Here is a 22,720-nt window from a genome sequence, read left to right as displayed (position 1 = left end):
TGTGCCCGCGAAATATTGTGTAAAATCGAAATTGTAAAATCGACATTTCGGTATTATAATGTAATAGATATGCAATGAAGAAATGCGAATGTAGTAGCCAAATGTTTTATTAGCGCAGTTTAATTATAATCAATGTTTCTCATTCTAATGGTGTACATATTATAGACTGGACACCATTGTGTGACTATATCGCTTTTATGTACCATATTCCAAAATTGCGCTTTTTTGTCGCAGTGAATCGTAAACACGAATGCGTGGTATCAAACATGATACGCGTATGATCACAGTAAATCGCGAATTTTCCTTACTTTCCATTTTTTTTTCTTATAATTAAGAGCATCTTGTTCCACTTTGTATTCAGCGAGTACGAATCCAGCGTATGATAAGCACGCCATTATATATCGGATCGAGTAATTACAAATCTACTGATTGACGATCACGCCTGCGTAATCATCCTAGCTATTGTCTGTATGCAACACAAGCGTATATTGGCTGTATGATTTTTTTTTGTACTACAATACCACACAACTCACGCTACTCTTTCACTCTTTAAAATGGCTATAGGCACCTAAAAATCGTATTTGTATAAGCTTTTCCCGCACATGATTTTGCTCTATTCTCATCTTTTCCCAATAGAGAGAAGTTTACATTAAATGTGGATAAAATATAAATTTAATTAACATAAATAAAATTAAAATTAAAATACAAATAATTTTTTCTAAAAGTAGTTGATTATATTTTCATAAGGCTATTTATATAAAAAAGATTAAATTTTCTTTTCAAAAAACGATTATACTTGCATATACTTAATACAGTTAATTTATTCCTTCAAAAATGAAAATTAAGTGTAAAACATAATTTATACAATAAAAGAACTGTATCTTTTTTATCATTTTCTGAAAGAGTAATATTATAATTAAAGGAGATAAACTTTGTTAAAGTTCTTATTTTCTAGAATTGCAATTTATCCACATTTGCAATTGCCGATCAAATTTCGCTCGCGTCAATAATCCGCATATATGAATATATAATATCAAATATGAAGATAATCGATAAGGCTTTAAATTACGTTCTATTGCATCGGCCTTTAAAGTTCCACTATCTTGTATCTAATAAGTCACCTAAATTGATTTTAATAGCATTTTTAAGAGTAGATTTCAAGAAGATTTATCTTTCATTGTGATATATACGCCGCTCGCTCAAATATCACAGTTTATCGAGTATGATATGTAATTATAGCGATTATTCGATAGTTACCAATAATGTAAGAAAAGTACGTTGCATATATTGTTATGGTTATGCATATCGGGCGATAGCCATAGGGTAACCAAAAGTCTTTAATCGTACGTCGTTATCTGCTCCATATTATATATATTATATAACATAATATATAATATATATAAATCGGCGCATAGAATGTTCCCATTTCCCAGAAAATTAAGTGTCGAAGATTCTTCCATCTGTATATAATAGATAATTTCTCGGACACTTCTTTTGCATTAAGTATATTACTTTCTGCAGCTTACGTACCAATTTTATTGCTATTTTTGTTTTATGTTTGGTGACCCTATTCGGGCAACGCTCGTTTGTATGATAAACGAAATAGTAAAGTCGAAAAATACAAACAGGTCCAGTGGCGTATCTAGTCGAGCATGCTGTTTCGTCGATTTTCGACAAGACTTATCTAAAGCGTATACGAAGTTGCGCTTCTTATAATAGATAGTACGATAGTAGAAATCACAGTGTCTCGTTTGTCAGCAACATTTGCGACGATATATTTTACGATTCCTGGAAAAATCAGTATCGTGTCTTCTCTTGGCAGCCGCTATGACTTGGATTGCATTTCTGCAATGAAAATGACAATTGTTAATATTGAAATATCAATATAATATATATAAATATCAAATATCAATATTATATAAATATCAATATAATATATATAAATATCAATACAAATATCAATATTATATTACAATATCAATATTTTCAGTCACAAATAAAAGCCTAGATTAAAGTTGAAATGCAATACAAACGAAATGAATACCTTTTCGCTTAGATTTTCCTGTGGAGAGATGCACGTAATGCAATTCGAAACAATACTTCTCGCAGATTCTAATAGCTGGGTAAGGAATCAGAAACACACGGAGGGTCTATAAAGCCCGATGTATCCACACAAACGTGCGCGAAGTGCCGGTAAAAGTATTGCCGCAGCGGATAAATTATCTTGCAGCTGCGAGCACTCGCAGATTAACAGATACATCTTGTCGCCTTGCGATATCGATTTGTGCAAGGTGATGCGCCTAAGACCCACCGATTTTGGCAAATATCGATATATCATACGCGCACCTATAATATACAAGGAAATATATATAATATTTCAATATAATGTGAGCATAAAACAAATTCTATATACTTATATACAGAATGCAATTTTACAATATACATATGGATATAACAGCACTACTAATAAATAGGAAAATTTTATCATTTTTCATTTAGTTTTTTAATTTAAAGATATAATTTAAAATATATATTTATAATTTTAATAATTGTTGTATACATATACTATATGTATATTTATTTTGGAATATTATTACCTGTCCAATAGAGCCAATTTTGTTCAAACTTAAGACCGTCGTCACCCTCGAAAACTTTGAAAATTGACACTATATAGCCGGTGGATGGAATAGGTGGTCTTCCACCAGGTGGTTCGAGCGGCGGTCTTGCAATAGTTGCTACTTCATTGAACAGATCCAATGTGTGATTGGCCGCATATCTGAGATCTCGGGGATCGAACTTACGTAAGGCCGCGCATTGCACTTCACTGTAAAAGTCCATAGGATCCGTGTTCTGCTTGTTTATTAGATAATATGTAATGAACGGGAAATCCACTGAAATGGATGAAAAATCTCAGTTAAACGATTTTAAAAAAGACTCGTCATACATTAGCATATATTTTCTGAATATTCTAAAAATTTTTAATGAATTAAAATTAAATTTTATGTACCATTCTTCTCCATATTTGTAAGCAAGATACTTTGTGACGCAGAGGGTGCTATCTCAGCGACTAGTTCTGCGGCGGTGTCGCGTTGTAAGACCAACGGACGAGATACTGGAGATTCGACTAAAGGATCTAAAGGTTCCAACGGCGTCATGAAATGCACGAGAACACATTGCTTCGGATCTTCGACCTCGAGGACCGATAAAGGACTTCCTGGTCTCTTCTTGTCAGCAACAGGAGCATGCTTTGAATAAATAAAAGATCACAAAATAAAAATGCAAGACAGAAAAAACAGAAGGTATATTATTAATTTAACTGTTTTAACAATATTCAAAAATTCGTTGCACATTATGAATTCATCAAGACAATTTTTCATTAGACAATTTATCAAAGAATTTAATCATAGTTTGAAATAATTTCTCATGATAATATATCATTTAGCGTATATAAGATTTAGAGTTTATAATATATAAGAAAACACTTGAGAATGTTGTACGATACAGCTAGATTGCAAATATATAATAATTATATATTTATATTTAATTATATCTATAATTAATCGATTTTCTTATTGTTTATATTTTTTATATGCTATGGTGTTAAAATCCAAGATACACAATTTATACATTTATAAATTTTTTATATATCTGATTAATAATATATTTTGTATAAGTAATAGCATGCGTATGCAATAATCATAGAATCATAGAATTTAGAGTTTTATATATGTATATATACATATATATATATATATATATATATATATATATATATAAATTATATAAATAAATGTTTAGTCAAATATTTTTTTAAATTTCAAATAAGATCTATAATAATGCTAAGAGAATTATCATTTAAACAGAGATACTCATACATTTTTAAAAATCTATTTAAAATAAAGATAACAAACATTTCTCCAAAGTAATTTTTCTTACATTAATATAATTATTTTCATTATTAATTCGACGAAAATAATAAAGCATGAATAAACACAACAGATTTTTTCATATAGCTATTTTTGCTGATACTTTTTGTTTATAAATGAACATGTTTTTTTTAAAAAGTTATAATTTTGCATATTTTATATTTTATATAATTGTCAGACTTTTTAAAAATATGGATTCTTTTTTTTTTTTTTTATATATTATTATTATTCATATATACATACTCTCTCTGTCTCATTTTTTGAAATAAATTATTTCTAATGCCTTTGTGATATACATGTATATATTCATTTTTTTTTAAAGTAAATCTAATTGGATTAATTTTTGTAAATTAAATTAAAGTCTTTGCAAATTAAGCTTCAATAATGTAATTAATAAAATTTTTATTAATATTACCTTTTCATTTATGTGATTGTGTTTTCTTAATAAACTTTGATTACAGGTTTGATAATTGAGGTATGGAGAATGAAGAGATTGCGTGACGCGATAAGTTTTTCCCGATAAGTTCTCGTTATGAAAAAAATAGCGCACGAGTTAAAGCTTTTGCGCGCGTAAAAATCTCACCCTTCTTGCTCACTTTCTAACCGGAAGAAACGGTGATTTGTTATCAACATCCAGTTCATAATTTCTGCGCCTCCTTCTCGTTAATATGGACATCGATATGAAACAGTGCAATGATGCAATTTGGTATCGACAAAGGTATTTTCAACCGCATTTTCGTGCATATAAATTAGTAGCCCTGATAGATAAAACATGATAATATATATCAATAACAAATTATAATTGTATGATACTATATTTTCGATATTTTTCTTTTATTACCTCTATGACATCGTCGTCGCGACATTGTAACCTCATTTCCAAAATTCTATATACGATCGTCATATATATATATACACGTCGTGTTACTTTATCGCATGTGCAAGAAACTTTATCTATTCTGAATATATACAGTATCTCGTCCTCTTCTACTTCGAAAATGTCAAGCTATTTTACTTTTTTCATTTACTCCATCGTGGCCGCGTTTTTCTAGAGGCATAATGACAGTTCTTACCAACCCTGTAATCTATAATCCATAATCCATAATCCATATAAATTATAGGCTCGATATTAACTGCATATTTTTGCCTCAGGAAAAAGCGAGAAAATTACGAGTCATTAATTTATTTTATATAATTTTACATTAGTAAAAAATAACAGGGCACCCACTCGCCCCTTTTTTATAATACAGAAAATACCAAATATATTTATTCCCTTATGTTATTTATATTTATAAGCCTGATTCGTAAAGTAAAGTCTATCGTGAAGTTTATCATCTATGCACGTGCAGCGACATCTTCGCGCTGATTCGCGGACCGCGAACTTCTCTCTGACGTCACGAGGGGTACCAACCAACCGCGTACCCCGACAATTTTTATCATTACGAAGTTGCCGCAATTTCAAATTTTCGCTAAACGGTAGTCCACTCCACCCAAGGAAAGTCGCGAGTGTCGGACGGGGCGGAGGACGTTTCGTCGGAATTCGCCTTCATTTTTGCGTTTCGGGATCATCCCGGGTGCGAAAAGTATTGGGGAACGAGGCGGAAGGTGAGGGGCGAGTGTCGCGAATCGGGATAACCGGCTCGCGCATCGTAATTAGCCATGCCGGAAGAAATCACGGGAAGGAAGAACCAAGGGCCCGGTACACGTAATGGCGGCGCGACCATTTCTTCGGTACATCGGAAGAAGGACCAAGTTTTCGGATATCCGCGAGCCGTAAAAGCGACCGACAAGCGTCGACAATTGATCTCCGCGATCGTACAATTAGGGCCGGTTTCACCATCTCCGATTAACTCAATCGGCCGATTAAACTATATCTTTGTCTCTTTTTAAGAACGTATCTGAAAAGAGACAAAGATATAGTTTAACCGAAGATTAAAGTTAACCGACGTTGCTGAAATTGGCCCTTAGCCGCGCTTTTCCGATCGACACGTACATATACATGTACACACACACACACACACACACACACACACATATGTATGTGTGAGCTGAAGTCGTGTCGGGTTTCGAGTCGCGAATGTATACGTGTGTGTGCGCGAAGCTACGCGAATCCGTGTTTCGGGATATTTTCCTTTGCGATAAAATGAATAAGTGTAGTGGATCGCAGTTAATGCGATGAAATATAAAAGCAGAGCATTGTGATTAAAATGATTTTGTGTAAAAGTGAGCAGTTATCTGAAACAATTGGATTACGTCGCTGGATTTGGATCACTTCGCTCCGATGGCTTGGATTACTTCGATGGATCTTGGATTACTTGGATTACAAGAGAGATGGCGACAGCGGTTCATCGACCGGTGAGTCTCGATTAATTATATTTAAAATTTTATTTTAATATCCATAACGATTGCTCAGAAGCAAATATGTATGACGATTGAACTTCTTTGTAATTCAATATCAACGTTTTTTTTTTTTTTTTTTCTCTCTATGCAACTTATTCAGGCACTTTACTATGTAAATGATACTTTTGCTAACGTAACAAGAGATAAAATGCAATATAAAAAAAGCGAAATATCCGTGCATATATTAATGTTCGAATTTTTTTTCGGATATCAATGATATTTTGGACAATTATATTTTTGAAGTTTGGAGTATTCTCGAAATAAAAATTTTTAATTTAAAATAATGTCTATAAAAATAATCGCAATATATAAAACAATAATATTATTAAAATTAACTTGAAGTATGTAAATAATATTTAAAAAACTCATCAAAAATAGCAAGATTATAAAATTTCTATGAAAAATTAACATGTACTAAAAATAAAGTTTCGATTTAATTAGTCAACGCGTTTTTAAAAAAAAATATTTTATAAATAATAATTAATTTAGTAGTGAAGATCAAAGAGAGCTCTATTGACTCTAATATTTTTTTTATATGTATGTACATAGTCAAAACATTTCTGACAATTGTTCGTGTTTCGTAACAACGAAAGAATAATTCTTAAATTTAAGATAATTAAAGTCTTTTAAGATAATTAAAATCTTTAATAAAATACATTTATTTTTATATAGAAAGCAGAATAGAAATTTTCTCATTTCTGATATTCTTTATCTCAAATGTTAAATATATACTTGACATAATTTTTATAAATTGATTATTTTATTGTATTATTGTTAATATAATAAATACATATGTACACGAAATAAAAAATAATTTAAAACTTATCAGTGTACGATGCGCAATGGCGAAGTTGTACACATAATGTTGATTTGTAAAATATATTAAATATATTATAAAATATTTTTAAAAACGCATTAACTAATTAAATGGAAACTTTATTTTTGGTACATGTTCATTTTTAATAGAAACTTTGTTCTCGATATTTTTAAGTTTCTTAATATTATTTACATATTCCGTTTATTTTATATAATAATATATTCAAATATATATATATAGAGCAGTGTCAAAAATAATTAATATTAAAATGTAAATATAATTATTGTACTCAATTAAATTTGTCACTCATTTTTTAACCAGATATTTAATAAAAAAAAATCTAACGTGAAAAGAAATTTTTAATATAAGATATGATAGATAATATTCTAATTGTTATATAAAAATAATCTAAATAATAAATCTCTTAAAAAATTGTGAAATATATATATATATATATATATATATATAAATAATTATAAATATATATTTTATTAAACGTTTTTCAAATCGTTTTTAAAATCAATTCTAAGAACGTTTTAGATGTATTATGACATATAATAGTATAAAATCATCAATGTTGCAAAGATGGAGCAATTACTTTTACAACAAATAATAAATTAAATAAATTATACATTTCTTTTATCTCATAATTGCTCTGCCATCGTTCGATATCTCACTGACAATGAGAGTCTGCTTCTCTTCTTTTTTATTTATTCTTTTATTCTTTGCTGTTTCTTCATGACACTCGCAATATTCATGTATTAAGATATTTTATTTAGCAAAAAACTCAAAGCGCAAGACAAAATATAATCAAAATGTATTTATACATTATTTATTTCTCGTATCGTCTTAAATATAATTTACTGCAATAAATATTATTTACGTAGCTTTTTGAGTCAAAGAAATGCCGCGCGAAATACTTTTTATTTATTCGATAAACAGCTGTCACCGCGATTGCTCATCTCATATGGATTATTAATTATAAGAATTATTTAAATACGCGGATTGATAATATCATTATAATTTTAACACATACATATACAGACATTGTAATCACACACATACATACATTGTAATTACACACATACATTGCAAATACACATACACACATTCTAATTATACACACATTATAATCACGCACACACATTGCAATCATACACACTAATTGTAATCACGCACACATCGCGTCTCCCGGTACTTCTTGCGATCATACAATTTCGATCTTGACGCGCGAACTGCGTGATGCGTAATGACATGAATGACCTGCGCGACTGCGTGACGCGTCGCTCTCCCCACTCCCCCCCCCACCACCACCACCACCACGTGACCTACCCCACGACCCCACTCAGTCCTTCCCCCACCGCCTCCCCCACTAGTCATGCGTATTTTGCGTTTGCATGCCGCTGTGTCAGCTGCGTGTTCAAAGTTACTGCGTGTTCACAATACACAGTGACTGTTAATTCATTGCCGCTACAAAATAATTGATATATTATGAAAAGAAGAATGCGAAATATTCTTTGGTTTTCAAATTAATTATTAATAAATGTTTCATGTGTGTACATCACGATTTTTCGTTATTTGAATCACTTTATCTTACGATTCGCGCATACTCTCAATCCGAAAATAATAGAAAAATTTTAATTGACGAGAGAGAATCATAGTGCGGTGCACTATATTTTAGAATCCATATATATTTAAAAAAATAATTATGACTCGTAAAGATCGTGTAAAAACAATAATGTATATAATTTTATTATTTCATTTTGATTTCTATTTGAAATGTATGTATATATATAAATTGTACGAAATATCTGCCTGTTTTAATGAATTGTGTGCCATATCACGCGATCTCGATTCGTTTATAAGTTGTTAATCGCTAGAATTAAATGTGCAAGTGATTAATTGTCAATTATAATAACCGTAACGAATAATCGCGTTTAACATCTTCCGGTACTTCTCGCACAAACTAATAATTTCAGTCATTAATAAAACATTACGCATACAAGATAGACAATCAAGAAGCATCGTACCTAATTAGCATATTTGCTATTAATATCGTAATAATAATAATTCAGCAAGTCATCGTTTATTATAAATTTAGCGTTTGTACATCGTCGTAATTTGTAAAAAAACATATTTTTTTACAAGATTTATTCGCAATCGATCGTATGAAAAAAGAAAAATCGATTGACTATAATTAATATATTTCCGATCATCTATTCATGAATGTGTTTAACTTGTGTGTGTATATTTATTTATATTTATATTATAATATAAAATAATAACCATCCAGTCCAAACAGTCAGTATATCGTTGATTTAATAATAAATAGTGCAGCCGCAGCGAATGAATTTGGTCATATAATTTCTTTCATTGCGCGACATATCGAGATCGAGAGTACCGTACAAAGTTTTGTGCGAGTTTCATATTCTGCTAATTAGTGCGCGCGAGATCGTAATTAAGTACGTTTTCGCGAGCAAATATTGTGAGTGCCATGAAGGAGTAGCAAAGAATAAAAGGATAAATAAAGAGAAACACAAAGCTCGAGAAATCATCGAGCAACAACGGAGTAACTGTAAAATAGGTAATTTATAACTTATTTAATTTTTTATTTGTTGTCAAAATAATTGCTCCATCTTTGCGAAAGTGATCCATTTTATACTATTATATGGTATAATACATATAAAAAAATTTTAAATTTTATTTTATGGCAATTGAAACATTTAATATATAAAAGATATTTATAATTTTTATTTGAGAGAGAGAGAGAGAGAGAGAGAGAGAGAGAGAGAGAGAGAGAGAGAGAAAACAAAATATATAAAATATTTAAAAATTTTGCAAGAGATTTATAATGATCGAGTTTTCAATTATTTGTGTATATCAATTAGATTATTATTTATATCGTATATATTAAAAAAATTTTTTTAGTTAGATAATTTTTAAATGAAATATCTGTTTAAAGGATAAAGTAAATTTAATTGAGCGAAATAATTATGTATATTTGTTAACTATTGTGGACACTGCTTTATACATATATGTATAATTTGGATATATATTTATATTTTAAATCATGCATATACATATACATATATCAGCGAAAGTATCAGATGCAATGGAGGCCCTCCAGTATTAAATTTTAATACTTCAATAACGCTATAAAGTTTAACGAGAAGAGATGTTAAATATGCTTTTTAATTATTATAAAAGGTTCGAGTTATAAAATTATTAATGGGGAATGGAAATATTTTGAAATTAAATATATCGCGTTATTCTTTTTGAGCATGCTATTTCGCTAATGTCTGATAATTGCTGATCTGCAAAATAATATCTAATCTGCAAATATGATGTACATCAAAATTTGAAAATCGAATAAAATAATGATTTTATTTTTCTGACATATATATATAGCTTGTCCCAGAAATTCTTATGGAATTTCAAGCCAATTTACTCGAAAACATAAAAAGACATCTTTTATCACAACTTCTCAATTATCTATTCTACAATGATTTATTTAAACACTTAATATATTTTATCGATATTTTAGTTAATAAAATTCGCTTTTAAATTTTAACAAAAAAATATTGTATATGTATTTACTTTTCACAAATTCGGAGGTAACTTTTCTCTATAAAAAACATATATATATTTAGGGTTAAATAAAATGAAGATAAATTTTTCTGTCACTCACTGGTACACCCGCTGGTAAAAAACGTTCGAGAGAAGCGAGAGGTATGATAAAACAGTCACGGTCCAAAGTGGCCAAAGAAATTGGTTCGCCTCGCGGTGGACTGTTTCCGGAAACCACCAAGGGTGTGTAAGTGCCGGAAGTACGGTTACCGCTGAAAGACACCTGCTAAAATAATAGTACAATCAGAGAATTATATTAGATATACACAACACGCGTTAATATTCATGGTTATACCCTATGTATCGTAAGAGACTGCTCTCACATCAGTTATGTGCACAATTATCTCATATAGTTTGTGCAATACAGAATGTGCATAACGTCAGATAAACGTGGGAAATATTATTTAAAATATATGCACAAAATAAAAATACATTTGGGCCCATTAATCTTAATTGATATCTACAGCGATTCTTTCCCAAATGTAAGAATTTTAAATTGATTGTAAGCAAGTGATATTTACTGACATGATTATTTTGCAATTTACAAAATCAAAGTAAATAAAAAAGTAAATATGTTTCGTTATGTGTAGTATATAACGATCTATTTTATTTAATATATAAATAATATCAATTTAATAAGGTAAAAATATAATTAAACTAACTTTTTTATCTAAATTTAATGATCAGAATATAAAATAGCAAAATAAAATAGGATTTTATTGTCTCATAAGAAACAAACTTATATATTGTATTTCACTACGTATATACATTCTTTTGCAATATTATGCATTAGTATTTCTAAACAAATATACGCACGTGCGCGCGCACACACACAATAATCTTAAATATATTATACATTTCTTGCAGTAGTGATATATTATTATAAAAGGGGTGTGTGTGTGTGTGTGTGTGTGTGTATATATATATATATATATATATATATATATATATATATATATACGTACATATACAAATCTTTTATAAAATTTTTAAAATTTAAATTAAAAGCAAATTCATTATTTATATATATATTGTATATATGAATAATGATTTGCTTTTAATTTAAATTTAAAAAAATTTTATAAAATATTTTTTCTGATTTTATATACTATTCTGTAACCGCATTTATATACTAAAAAATTTCACTGTGCTTAAAATGATCGATATCGATTTATGAGTCACTATCGCAAGATTCAAAATGAAATAATGGAGATCTCGGTACGGTGTATCTGCAATATGTGTATGTACATATAGATCCACGTACATGGACTTATTCAGGTACATTTATATGCGCAATAATAAATATGTCAAGAGGTAATACATGTTGAAATAAAATAAAAATAGGCAATGGTTATAGGCGAAAAAGACATAGGGTGGCATGCGCACGTATGCGCTTCGCGTCTGACTCGACTCGTCCTTTACTCCTTGCGCCTAAGCTCAAATGGTCACCATCGGTAGGTCTGCTCGTGTTTTTCCCACCGTACGTTTCACCTCTTAGTTCTCGTAAAGCCTTACAGTTTTATAGTTCACGTACGCGCGATGCAGCATGGTTTACGTTGCACGTCAATTTTGCAAGTACGCTCGGCGTTAGCGATTGATCACACCGCTTCGTAATTTTTTATTCCTCTACGCCCTAGTAACTGTGAAATGTCGTCTCTTTTATAAAGAATCAGATAGAATATATACGCGAAAGAGATATATTTCAGGAATAAAATAATTTATTGCTACTTCTTAGTGTATAAAAATTAAAACATTTAATTATATATTATATTCTCTTTAATCTCAAATTTCATTAGCCGAGTTTTTCTAATTTTTTGCAGTTTAATTTAATTGTGAGATATAACTGTGAGATTTTCCACGTTTTTCTATATACATATTACTATATGCATATCACAGATTTTATATATTATTTCAATGTTGCATACATTATGGTAGAAAATACTCTAATGTGCACATCATTAATGTAATGTACGAAATGCACATATGCGGAGAAAAAAAAATGACAGAATCGATAACAATTTACATGCTGTTTAATGTGTAAAAATAGTGTGACGGATAACGACTAACTACAAGGCTTCTACTTGCATTACGTTTACACGCACAGTACGCAGCTAGATTTATAACACGTTTGTTTTTACATTTCAATTTATTTGTTGTTATATTATAAAATTTAAATTAATTCCAAATACAACCTGATTATTTTAATGATCAGAATATAAAATAGCAAAATAGGATTTTATTGTCTAATAAGAAACAAACTCATATATATTGTATTTCACTACGATATATACATTCGTTTGCAATATTATGCATTATTATTATTAAACAAATATATGCACATGCGCGCGCACACACATACATAGATATTAAAATGCCGGATGTCATATACATATTATGTGTGTATGTGTGTGTATTAATTAGGACGACCAAACGGCCAACTTATTCAAAAATAATAATTCCATATTGGGAAACATTAATTACGTCATTTTTTTTCTCGATATATTAAAGATGCATACAGATTAAATAAGATAATCAGTTATCTGTAATTAAGCACATGCAAATTTACTTAATGTCAACGCGTTATAAAGTATTCTACAAATTGTCCAGTGTTTTCTAAAAAAATAATACATTTTTTGAAAAGGAAAATATTGCAACTTGAAACAATTGATAAGATAAAGCTAGCGATAATATTTAAAAATCGAAATTATATAAATATAATTTATTGTTAGTTTTTTATGAGTAGAATTTGCAATGTGATATAAAAATTAAAATTATGTCTATTAATTTATCTAATCTAATTGCAATTTGCATTTTCTTTTATAAATTGAATTTGTGATAGACAAGTTTACAGTAAAAAAAAACTGAGCTCTATAAATGTAATATTCATTACATATTATTTTTAAATAAGCAAAAAATATCGCGAGTTTGAAAATTGGCAAATCGTACTCGTTTCATTTATATAGAATGCGCCTTTAGAATGCAAACTTTCGCATCTCTTTTTGCAGTAAGAAATGCAATTCGCACGCGATTCTCTGCGTTGAAAGACATTTTTTTACATTTGCATATCGAAATACGCGGAAAAACGCCTATAGTATTTTGATATTTAATCGTGTTGCGTTGCGGGTATGCATGACGGTAAATGTTCACGATACGCATCGTAAAGGTCAAAGATTGTTTTACGACACTGCAGTCTTCATTAGATTGTAAAAGCCGCAGCAATACTTCAATCACGAATTTCCACACGTTACGTCTGCTGCACATTCTTTCTGATCACGCGAAAAATATAACAAGGAGTTTGCTCCTTCACATATCGTTTCATAATCTTCCAATATTTCTTGTGCATCGATTTATTTCTGGATTCGATCGTAATAATTATAATACGAGGATATATATATAAATATATGTAAAACATTTTTTTTTAAATGTTAAAATTAATAATCATTGTTCTTTAGCAAAATTCTACGACGATCATTAAATGAATTGTCATTATTTTCCAATGATTCGACCGGCTGAGGATCGCTATAAGATAAAATGTCATTATTGCGTATTCTTCAGTCTGTTATTGAATTTAAACACTCGTTAAATTCCGTTTGTTGACCAAGCGATGCGACCGTGAGCTTTATTGCACCATTATGCTATGTAATGCGACTGCAACCCGAAACTGTCTCTTCTTGTGTATAGAATACGACACGACGTACTAAATTTTGGCGAAGACATATCGCGATGGAATGCGATATGAGGGGATTTTTAATTGAATGAAAGGCCGATAGTATAAATTGAGTATATCGAATACTTGGATCGCGACGAATTTATAATTTCTGAATCATCATGACGCGCAATAAAAGATAGCGACTTCGCGTGTTGCGGAGCTAGATGCTATTTTGTTCCACTCCTGTAAATGATCTATATATTTGCTCTAACTCTAACTTTGCTTTATTCTTCGCTATATAATGGTCCATTTTAAACTATGACAATATAGCACTTGATCTAACGATAGTAATCGAACGTAATTAATTCTTGTTGAAAAATTTGATATTTATTATACTATATCCGATTAAATTTTTAATTAAATTAATTTTTATTTTTTTTAAAGATTGAAATAAAATATTACAAAATAATTTTATCATAAGATTTAATGTATTCTCTTGAGCGGATAATTGATTAAATCATATTTACGAGTCTAAAATTATATATAAATCCAAATAAAAAATTATATATGATAATATATCAATACAAAATAAAAAAACCATTTTTATGGGAATATAAAATAGAATTATCATAAATTAAATGACAGGCCTGTTTTCATATAATATTCATTCATATCAACTAAAGCTTTTCATGAGATATGTAGATGACAGTTCAAGAGTAATGAGCTAATGAGATACATAATATATGTATATGTAAATGTATGTATATATGTACAAGTATTGGCTAGTTTTTTAATTCATCGATTAATCAATCACATGATGCGCAAATGCAGCACAGTGCTGCATTTGCGCATCATACGATTAAGCAATCGATGAATTAAAAAAATCGCCATATATGTAATGCATCGCTATATGATACAGACATTAAGAATATTCTAACCGCAACACATTCATCTCTTGAATCAGATAATTTTAATATCGTGATCGCGCATTAATTCTGTTTTTTATCTTTTTGATCGATTCTCTAAAGCAAATTACTATAATTACTTAGTTGCAGAATATAAGATTACTGCGATGGTTTTTCGTGCCAAGAAATAAAGATGCTTGATAGTTTATTATATTATTTTATATTATACGCCGCAACTAATATATTACTTTTAACAAATTTCTTCATCAATAGATGAAAAATATATTTCTTTTAGAATAAATATTTTATCATGCAAACTTAATTATGCTTATCTAAATGAAGGATCCAGATAATTTTCTGTGAATGAAGAAATGATAAAAAAGTCCCTCATCAAGTTCTTTTCCCGAATCCTTTCGAATTCGTTAGAATTTTCAATTATATATATACCTACCTGCCTAGACGCAGTCGGGGTCGGTGGATCGGAAGATTCTTTTTGTTGGCCCATCTGGTTTTGCTTTCTCCTGGCTTGATTCGCGGTTTGTGCACCCTGGGCGGAAGCAACGGGTCCGCCGCCACCCCATTTGATCACATGAGGCCCGGAATTGCGGCGCGGCGGCGGACCCAGCCGCTCGGCCGGTTCCTCGGGTGGCGAGCCGAGTGCCCCACCTGCGGGCGGTGACAGGAACAAGTGAGTACGATAGCTGTGTCCCTGGTGCTCGTGATCGCCCATTGACGGAATGTATCCGAGCTCCCGGCTGCGTCGTGCGGGTCCACGTGCGCCGCCGACCACCGACTGATGATGGCCGACGCGCGCCGCGCCGAAACGCGTTCCTAGCTGACCGAACGACGAGGCCCCGCTGGTTCCGTAAACGGCGCTGCCTAAGACAGGCCTAACTTCCCCTAGTCCTCCTCCTCCACCTAGTCCGCCACCACCGGGTCCCTTCTCGCCTCCGAAATTCTTGCGGAACATAAGATTCATGACTGACGTCAGTGTACGATTTCAGGTCGCTATCGGCGTATATTTCTTGTGATGTGTATGTGTGTTTTTTTTTCTTTTCTTGGCTTTTTACTCGACCGTTCGTTACGTTCGGTCGATTCGGTCGGGTGCTCGAGGATGCGCATGGAAGAGAGACTGTGGTGGTGGCGGTGCGCGACGATCACAAGAAGGTATTGGGACGTTTAGCATTTCTTTAGGTCTTTCCCCCGAAATCCCCCGATACACGATTTCGTCTTTTAGACTTTGCTCATAGCGGAGTGTATTGCGAGATTAATGATACATTATAAACGCCAATTTGGGCGCATGATGTTTTATCCGAGAGCCCAGGAGAAATCGGCGTGATGTAACACCGGACAACATTAAGATCGTAGTTTAAACCGCTCGTGCTAAGGCGCTGACAATGAATCCTCGACAGAGGATACTCGCGGAAATGTTCGAGGTGCTTAACTTTTACCGACTTCTTACTGCCGTGTCGTACTAAAGCACTCGCGTGACTGATCTAGGTCGAATGAAAAGAATGATAACGATCTTCTGTCGCGCGATCTCTCGACCGAAATACACGGATAATCGAAACTTAACTTCAGAATACTGAGAATGGATCAAATCTATGTGTATATTTTAAAAATATATTAAAGTAGAAACGATAAAAAGTTCGAACATTTTATGTCTTATTAAATATAAATATTGAATTACTATATAAAAATGACACTAGTAGAGCACAAAATTATCGAATAATATATTCTATTTAAATAATATAACATTTAAAAAAAAATATATGCGTCTATTTTATTGTCAGCATATGTGAAAACTATTGATAATATTTCTAAAGTTGTTAGTATTTCAGGATATTTTCACTCTGTCAAATAATATGTAAATTTTATTAAAACATTTTAGATGTGCAAAAGTTAATTTTTTTCGCGACACCTATTTGTTGATGTCATGTCTCTGTGCTTTTAAAAAGCGTGAGCGATGTAAGAAATCATGAATTTATATCTAAAAACTAAATTAACGTCACTCACGTTATTTCCCCGAATATACTATCCATAGTCTACGGAGAATGTATAAAAAAAAAGAAAGTTGTAAAGAAACCTGCATAAAACAAGATTGATGCTTTAGAGAGATGACTTGTTCAAAATACTATATATATATAATTGAAAATATAAAAACGACCTGCTCTCTCTATTATCTTTTCCTATCCGTTATATTATATTAAAATTTATAGAATTATTTTTTTTTTAACAATAAGATAAATTCGAGATAATTTTACGTATATAATTGATACATACGATATATGGTATAAAATAAATAAACTGCATAATTTCAAGCTAACTAAATAAATAATTTTAGAGATCGCGTTAACTTAATGCACCTCACAATTATAATTTTTCTGGTTGTAAAAGTGTCACTGTGTCACGTAAACACGTAACATCACGCAGTCGAAAAACAATAAAAATCGAGAAACACTGATTCAATATGTAGAATAAATATCAAATTATCCGTTAACATCGTTGCGATTCAATTTAATTTGCTTTATCGATCAAAATGTACAAGCTATAATTCGATATACTTAGTGGAATAATAACGGAAAGTATACTCGTTAAATCGAAGTCGTTGAACGATATTTTACACACTAATTTTAACGTCCAAGGTCGCATGCGATTAGATTGTTTTAATATTTTGTCAATTTGATACATTTCAAAAAGCGATATGCAGCTCGTGCTAATCCTTTGCGATCGTCAGATTCACTAGATGTAATATTATTTTGAATATTTAACAATATTAAATTATTCGTTTGTATTAAAAAATATTTATGCACTATTCAGTATTTAATAATTTATAAATTTTACATCAAAATTTATTTGGATTTAAATTCGTTTGATATTCTTCGTGATTTCACTTTTTTGAAAAATTAAATTTGTAAAAGCGAGAAATTTAAATTGACCGCAGATAATTAATGCGCTACATCAGATTAAAAAAGACACGAGTATATACGTCGACGTTTGCCACTTCGTGGTGAACTGTCTCGTCGTAGAAACAGCAGGAGCTTTAATAGTCTCTCGATTGATCTAAAGCAGACTGCTTTGCCAGTAACATACGGCGCAGACATAGATGCGTAAAAACGAGAAATTTATTTGATTCAGTTTAATGCTGTGCATTTTATTCAATAATGATAAAGAATGCAATTTATATTGACTCGAAGTTTTGAATATTAAAAAAAAAAACATTGGCTGTTACTGCCAAGATTTTCTATATTGAAATCGTCTAATGAATAAAATCTCTCATAATCTCTTAGAATACTCTGTGACTGTGGTTTTTCAAACTAATATTATCAATGTATAAAGCTGAATAGTGTTATTTAAAAATATATAAATATGTTATAATATTAAATATCTCTAAAGAGATTTTTTTATTTAACAAATCTTGTTGTGACGATGTTTTTCTAGTAATTTAATTTTAAGTTTAAAAGCTTGCAAAAAAAGTATTTAAAACATTCTATTCACATTTGTGACAATATATATAATATATATATTGAATGACATTCTAATCGTATGTCTTGTAAATTTTATATTAATGTTACAAGGTCTAATTTTTCTAGATTATTTCGAAGTAAAATAGAATTTTTGCAATTTATAATTTATATATTTTATATCTTAAATACACGTTTGATTGCTTTGTATGATAATGCTGCAAATCAGTTAACGAGGTAAATGTCTTTTACTATTTTATTTGATCTATAGTTGGCAAGATACGTGACCGTGAGTTTATATTAGTTACTGAAACAAGGCTATCGTTTTCAAGAGAATATCGTTTTCTCTCTTCATATATGCTCTAATACAATATGTTGAATTAAACTGACGCATATGTTTTAAGCAAATGTTAGAACATTTAAATAATAAAGTTTTCTTTATTATTTAAACCAATTTTACTAAGTATTTTATGTGCATATACATATGTTATTTATTTATTCTTAGTATTCTGAAATTAAATGTGTAATAACAAAATGTAATATAAAAATATAATTTACTTTGTTTAGAGGAAATAAAAATAATATAAAAATATTGAAATCCGGGAAGGTCGATCATCTAACAGTTTTAATAATTACGTGCGAGCGAAACAAATTGCCTGAATACTGCAATACTGCGGCAATAAACTGCGGGTATTTATCTCGTTGACTTCTAAACGAAATCCGCCGAATTTGCTCTGCTATCAAGTCACGTGGAGAAAATTCAACTTTTCCTTGTAGTAAAGTGCTGAGATTAATTTATCCCCGGATTTACACTAAAGCAGTGTATGCGGTTTTAAGTTCTGTCATAATAATAAGTATAAAAGTATTTAGAACTATTATCAATATAACTATTTTATAATTATATAATTATATCTAACGGATTAAATTTTAAGCATTAGACATATTAATCACATTCTAACTATAATTATTATATTCAATAAATATTTCTACATATTTAACATTCAAGAGTTTTGGATTATAATTTAAGAATCTAAGACAAGAATCACATTTCCTTATTTAATTATTCTTAATGTTAAATTAATAAATTAAAACGTTTCTTTCTATTTTTTTCTATTTTTATTATTCTATTCATATATCTCAATTTTATCAATCAATCATTTTGAATGAAATTCAAAGCTAATCTCGATCGATTATTCTGACTTCATCGTGACTTTTATCTTTTTCTATACAAGTATACACGTACACAAAAAAAATTTAGTCTGACATGGTATTGATTTTTTACTTTCTTGAAGAGAAAAACTTAGTACTAAAAAGTTGTATTAAAATTAACTTTGCGCGTATATTTTCTTCGCGAAATTCCGATCGTTACACTAACTTGCTCGACCGCAAACAATTGCAACTACTAGAAGGAAACAATCGCTCAAACTCCACGCAAATTTTGGAGTTTTACATGTGGAAAGCAAGCGAGCAACTATCTCCGTGATAATATGCGAGTATATATATAAAGATAAGGACGAGACGGTAGTCTATCACCGCTGTCGGAATGCCATTACAAACGACACCGACATAAAACTCACGGCTGATCAAAAGCTACAATTTTATACATAGAATGCAATACGAAGATGTATAAATATTTTTCACAACATGATAAGGACACAATAATGCACTATTATACGACGAAAACGAAAGCGAGAGAGCATGGATAGGAATGATCAATGAATGATTTACAGTTGATTTATATCGGTTTAAAATATTCAAATAAGAGAAGACGTTTAAATATATATCACGTTTTGCGATGTTCGATTATATGAATAAAAAAATATTCTCTTGATCGCGAAAAAATGTATAACATTTTTTCCTACTTTATACGTTTATAAAGTATAATAAATTATAAATTGTAATTATAAAAATTATGATAAAAACGAATGTTTGTATTATGTATTTGTGTTATCTTAATTTGTTGGACATTTTTGTGATAAAAGATGCAAAGAAACTTCGCGCATAAATAATCGGATAGAGAAACCACGGATAAACCACAATTATTCTCGACATCAAGAAAAATAAAGTTATTGATGTAAAAGCACGAATACTCTTTCTCTTTGGAATGCCTGCTTTGCTCTGTAGATCGATGTTATATATTGAAATATTTACGAATAATTCGATTGACATGAGTGCAGAGCCACATTGCAAGGGTAAAGCGCAAAGTAAAAGAAAATGACAATTGTTAAGGACTTTTATCTATTTGTGTCTCCAACATTGATAACTATAGCGTTCGTCTTATATGTATATATATTAAAGAGCTTAAACTTTATATATAATTTCACAATTCGATTCGCCATGTAAAAGCATAAATGATATTATTCGTATCAGATATATTCAATGGCATTGAATTCCGCATTTATTCTATTCATCTGAGACAGGCGAGGAAAAATAACGTCAAAGTCACGATAGACAGGGGCATTTATGAAACACGTGTTCCGTGCAGATCGATCTTGTATTGTAATATTCACACTATACACACGCGATTGACGCCAAGGTTCGGATCTTGCATCTCTAACAATAAGATAACGCGGATATAATGCAAGTGAGCGACGTAACTTCATCGGCCGCAACGTGATGACATTTTTGTGTCGATGGAATGCAAGTGGCAAATAACGCGAGTGGCATTTTATGCGAGAATTCAATTTGTAAATGACATTCCGGCGAATATTCGGCTCGGTAATAAGAATTGAAAATTTCAGTAATCTTGTGGCAGTCTTATTAACATTTGATCAAGTTAATCTCATGCGAAAAATTCAACGTATATCATCAATCATCGTGCTATCGAGAGAATAAGGGTGATCAGTATCACGTCAGTATTCATGAAACCCTCATGTTTTGCGCGGTAGGTCGATAACGCTTTGAAATATTTACACGCGCGACACGAACACACGCATATTATCGCGAAGGAAAGATTTCTTTTTTACGGAGTGACAGAATGACAATGTGTATAATGGTAGCCTGATATGTAACTGCGCGTGGAATGGAAGGGAGATTTTTCTACGAATACGACGAGTACACGATAGGATTAAAGAGAGAAGAGTACAGACACTCATGACACACACGCGATAGATCGATACTGATTGAAATATTCACTGTGTAACGCGACGGCGATACGTCAAGGTCCCTCCACGAAGGTTATTATCTCTGCTTGTCCCGACTCGCTTGATCATCCAGACACGCGATGCCACGCGATGCCACGCGATGCCAGCTTCGACGGCGCGTGTCACGATGGTATACCTCGGTCGAGAGTGAATACGGTCCTGGGGACGCACGCATTCGCGGCATTCACTCATTCAAGGGAGAGCGCGTTCTTTCGCGTTTTACTTTGAAAGATCGCGGCAGGGTGCGCGGAAAAGAAAGAGAGAAATGGAGGAACGATAAGGGATAGAGAAAGACGGAGACGCGGCGCACTCCGGGCGAACGACACCTTCGCACTGAGGCATGCACGAGGCATCGCGACGCTTCCCAGGGCCGTCGAGAAACCGCAGCTCCCCGCGACGTGCTAAGCTAGATATACACGAAGACACGTGCTGAGTCGCGGTATGCGACGTCTGCCTAATTCACGCGGAATAATTGCTACCTCGCGCGCAATTTCGATAATATCGTTTTATTATTGGAGAGATGATTAAGTTATTACGCACACCGTATACTTGGCAAGCATCACCAGCATCGATATCTATTTTAAAAGTGTTCTGGCGCAGGTAGAAATTTTCGAACGCTCGCAGTTAAATTAAAAATTAATTTTTATCGGCTATAATTTTAATGAGTTATGTGTGTAATATGGAGTGTGTGATGCTATCGCATTCGCTTACTGAAAGAAATATTATTCCATGAATGTGTGAACGAGGAGATATATTACAGTCTTTCTGATTCAAAATTAAAGCATTTGC

General features: G+C 31.2%; 1 protein-coding gene across 4 annotated transcripts; it reads right to left on the bottom strand.

Moving 5' to 3' along the window:
• Positions 1-91: 91 nt before the first annotated feature.
• LOC145937774 (uncharacterized) lies at positions 92-22,262 on the bottom strand. Of its 4 annotated transcripts, none has more exons than XM_083041146.1 (7): positions 21,924-22,262; positions 15,776-16,820; positions 10,832-10,996; positions 3,008-3,245; positions 2,598-2,891; positions 2,045-2,346; positions 92-1,845 (listed from the first exon to the last, which is right to left on the bottom strand). In XM_083041146.1, exons 2-6 carry the CDS (start codon positions 16,301-16,303, stop codon positions 2,132-2,134), a joined length of 1,440 nt encoding a protein of 479 aa, XP_082897272.1. In that variant the 5' UTR covers positions 16,304-16,820; positions 21,924-22,262; the 3' UTR covers positions 92-1,845; positions 2,045-2,131. The 4 variants fall into 4 exon arrangements, with proteins under 4 accessions (XP_082897272.1, XP_082897274.1, XP_082897271.1 ...); XM_083041148.1 differs by having other exon boundaries at positions 15,776-16,282; positions 21,924-22,257; XM_083041145.1 differs by lacking the exon at positions 21,924-22,262 and adding an exon at positions 17,916-18,114.
• Between the last annotated feature and the right edge of the window lie 458 nt (positions 22,263-22,720).

Source organism: Prenolepis imparis, unplaced genomic scaffold (genome assembly GCF_030444845.1).
Source record: "Prenolepis imparis isolate NDT839.2.m4 unplaced genomic scaffold, iyPreImpa1.0 SCAF_6, whole genome shotgun sequence".
Classification (NCBI taxonomy): Eukaryota; Metazoa; Arthropoda; class Insecta; order Hymenoptera; family Formicidae; genus Prenolepis; species Prenolepis imparis.
Note: the sequence above shows the minus strand (reverse complement) of the source record. Positions and strands in the feature narration are given on the sequence as shown.

Bases quoted from the DNA above. Each gene is read 5' to 3' on its own strand.
- LOC145937774 (XM_083041146.1), bottom strand. From the start codon at position 16,303: ATGAATCTTATGTTCCGCAAGAATTTCGGAGGCGAGAAGGGACCCGGT. The intron at 3,246-10,831 runs GTGAGTGACAGA...ATTTATTCAAAG, and splicing joins TTTTACCAGCGGGTGTACCA to CATGCTCCTGTTGCTGACAA. The intron at 2,347-2,597 runs GTAATAATATTC...TGTATATTATAG, and splicing joins AAATTGGCTCTATTGGACAG to GTGCGCGTATGATATATCGA.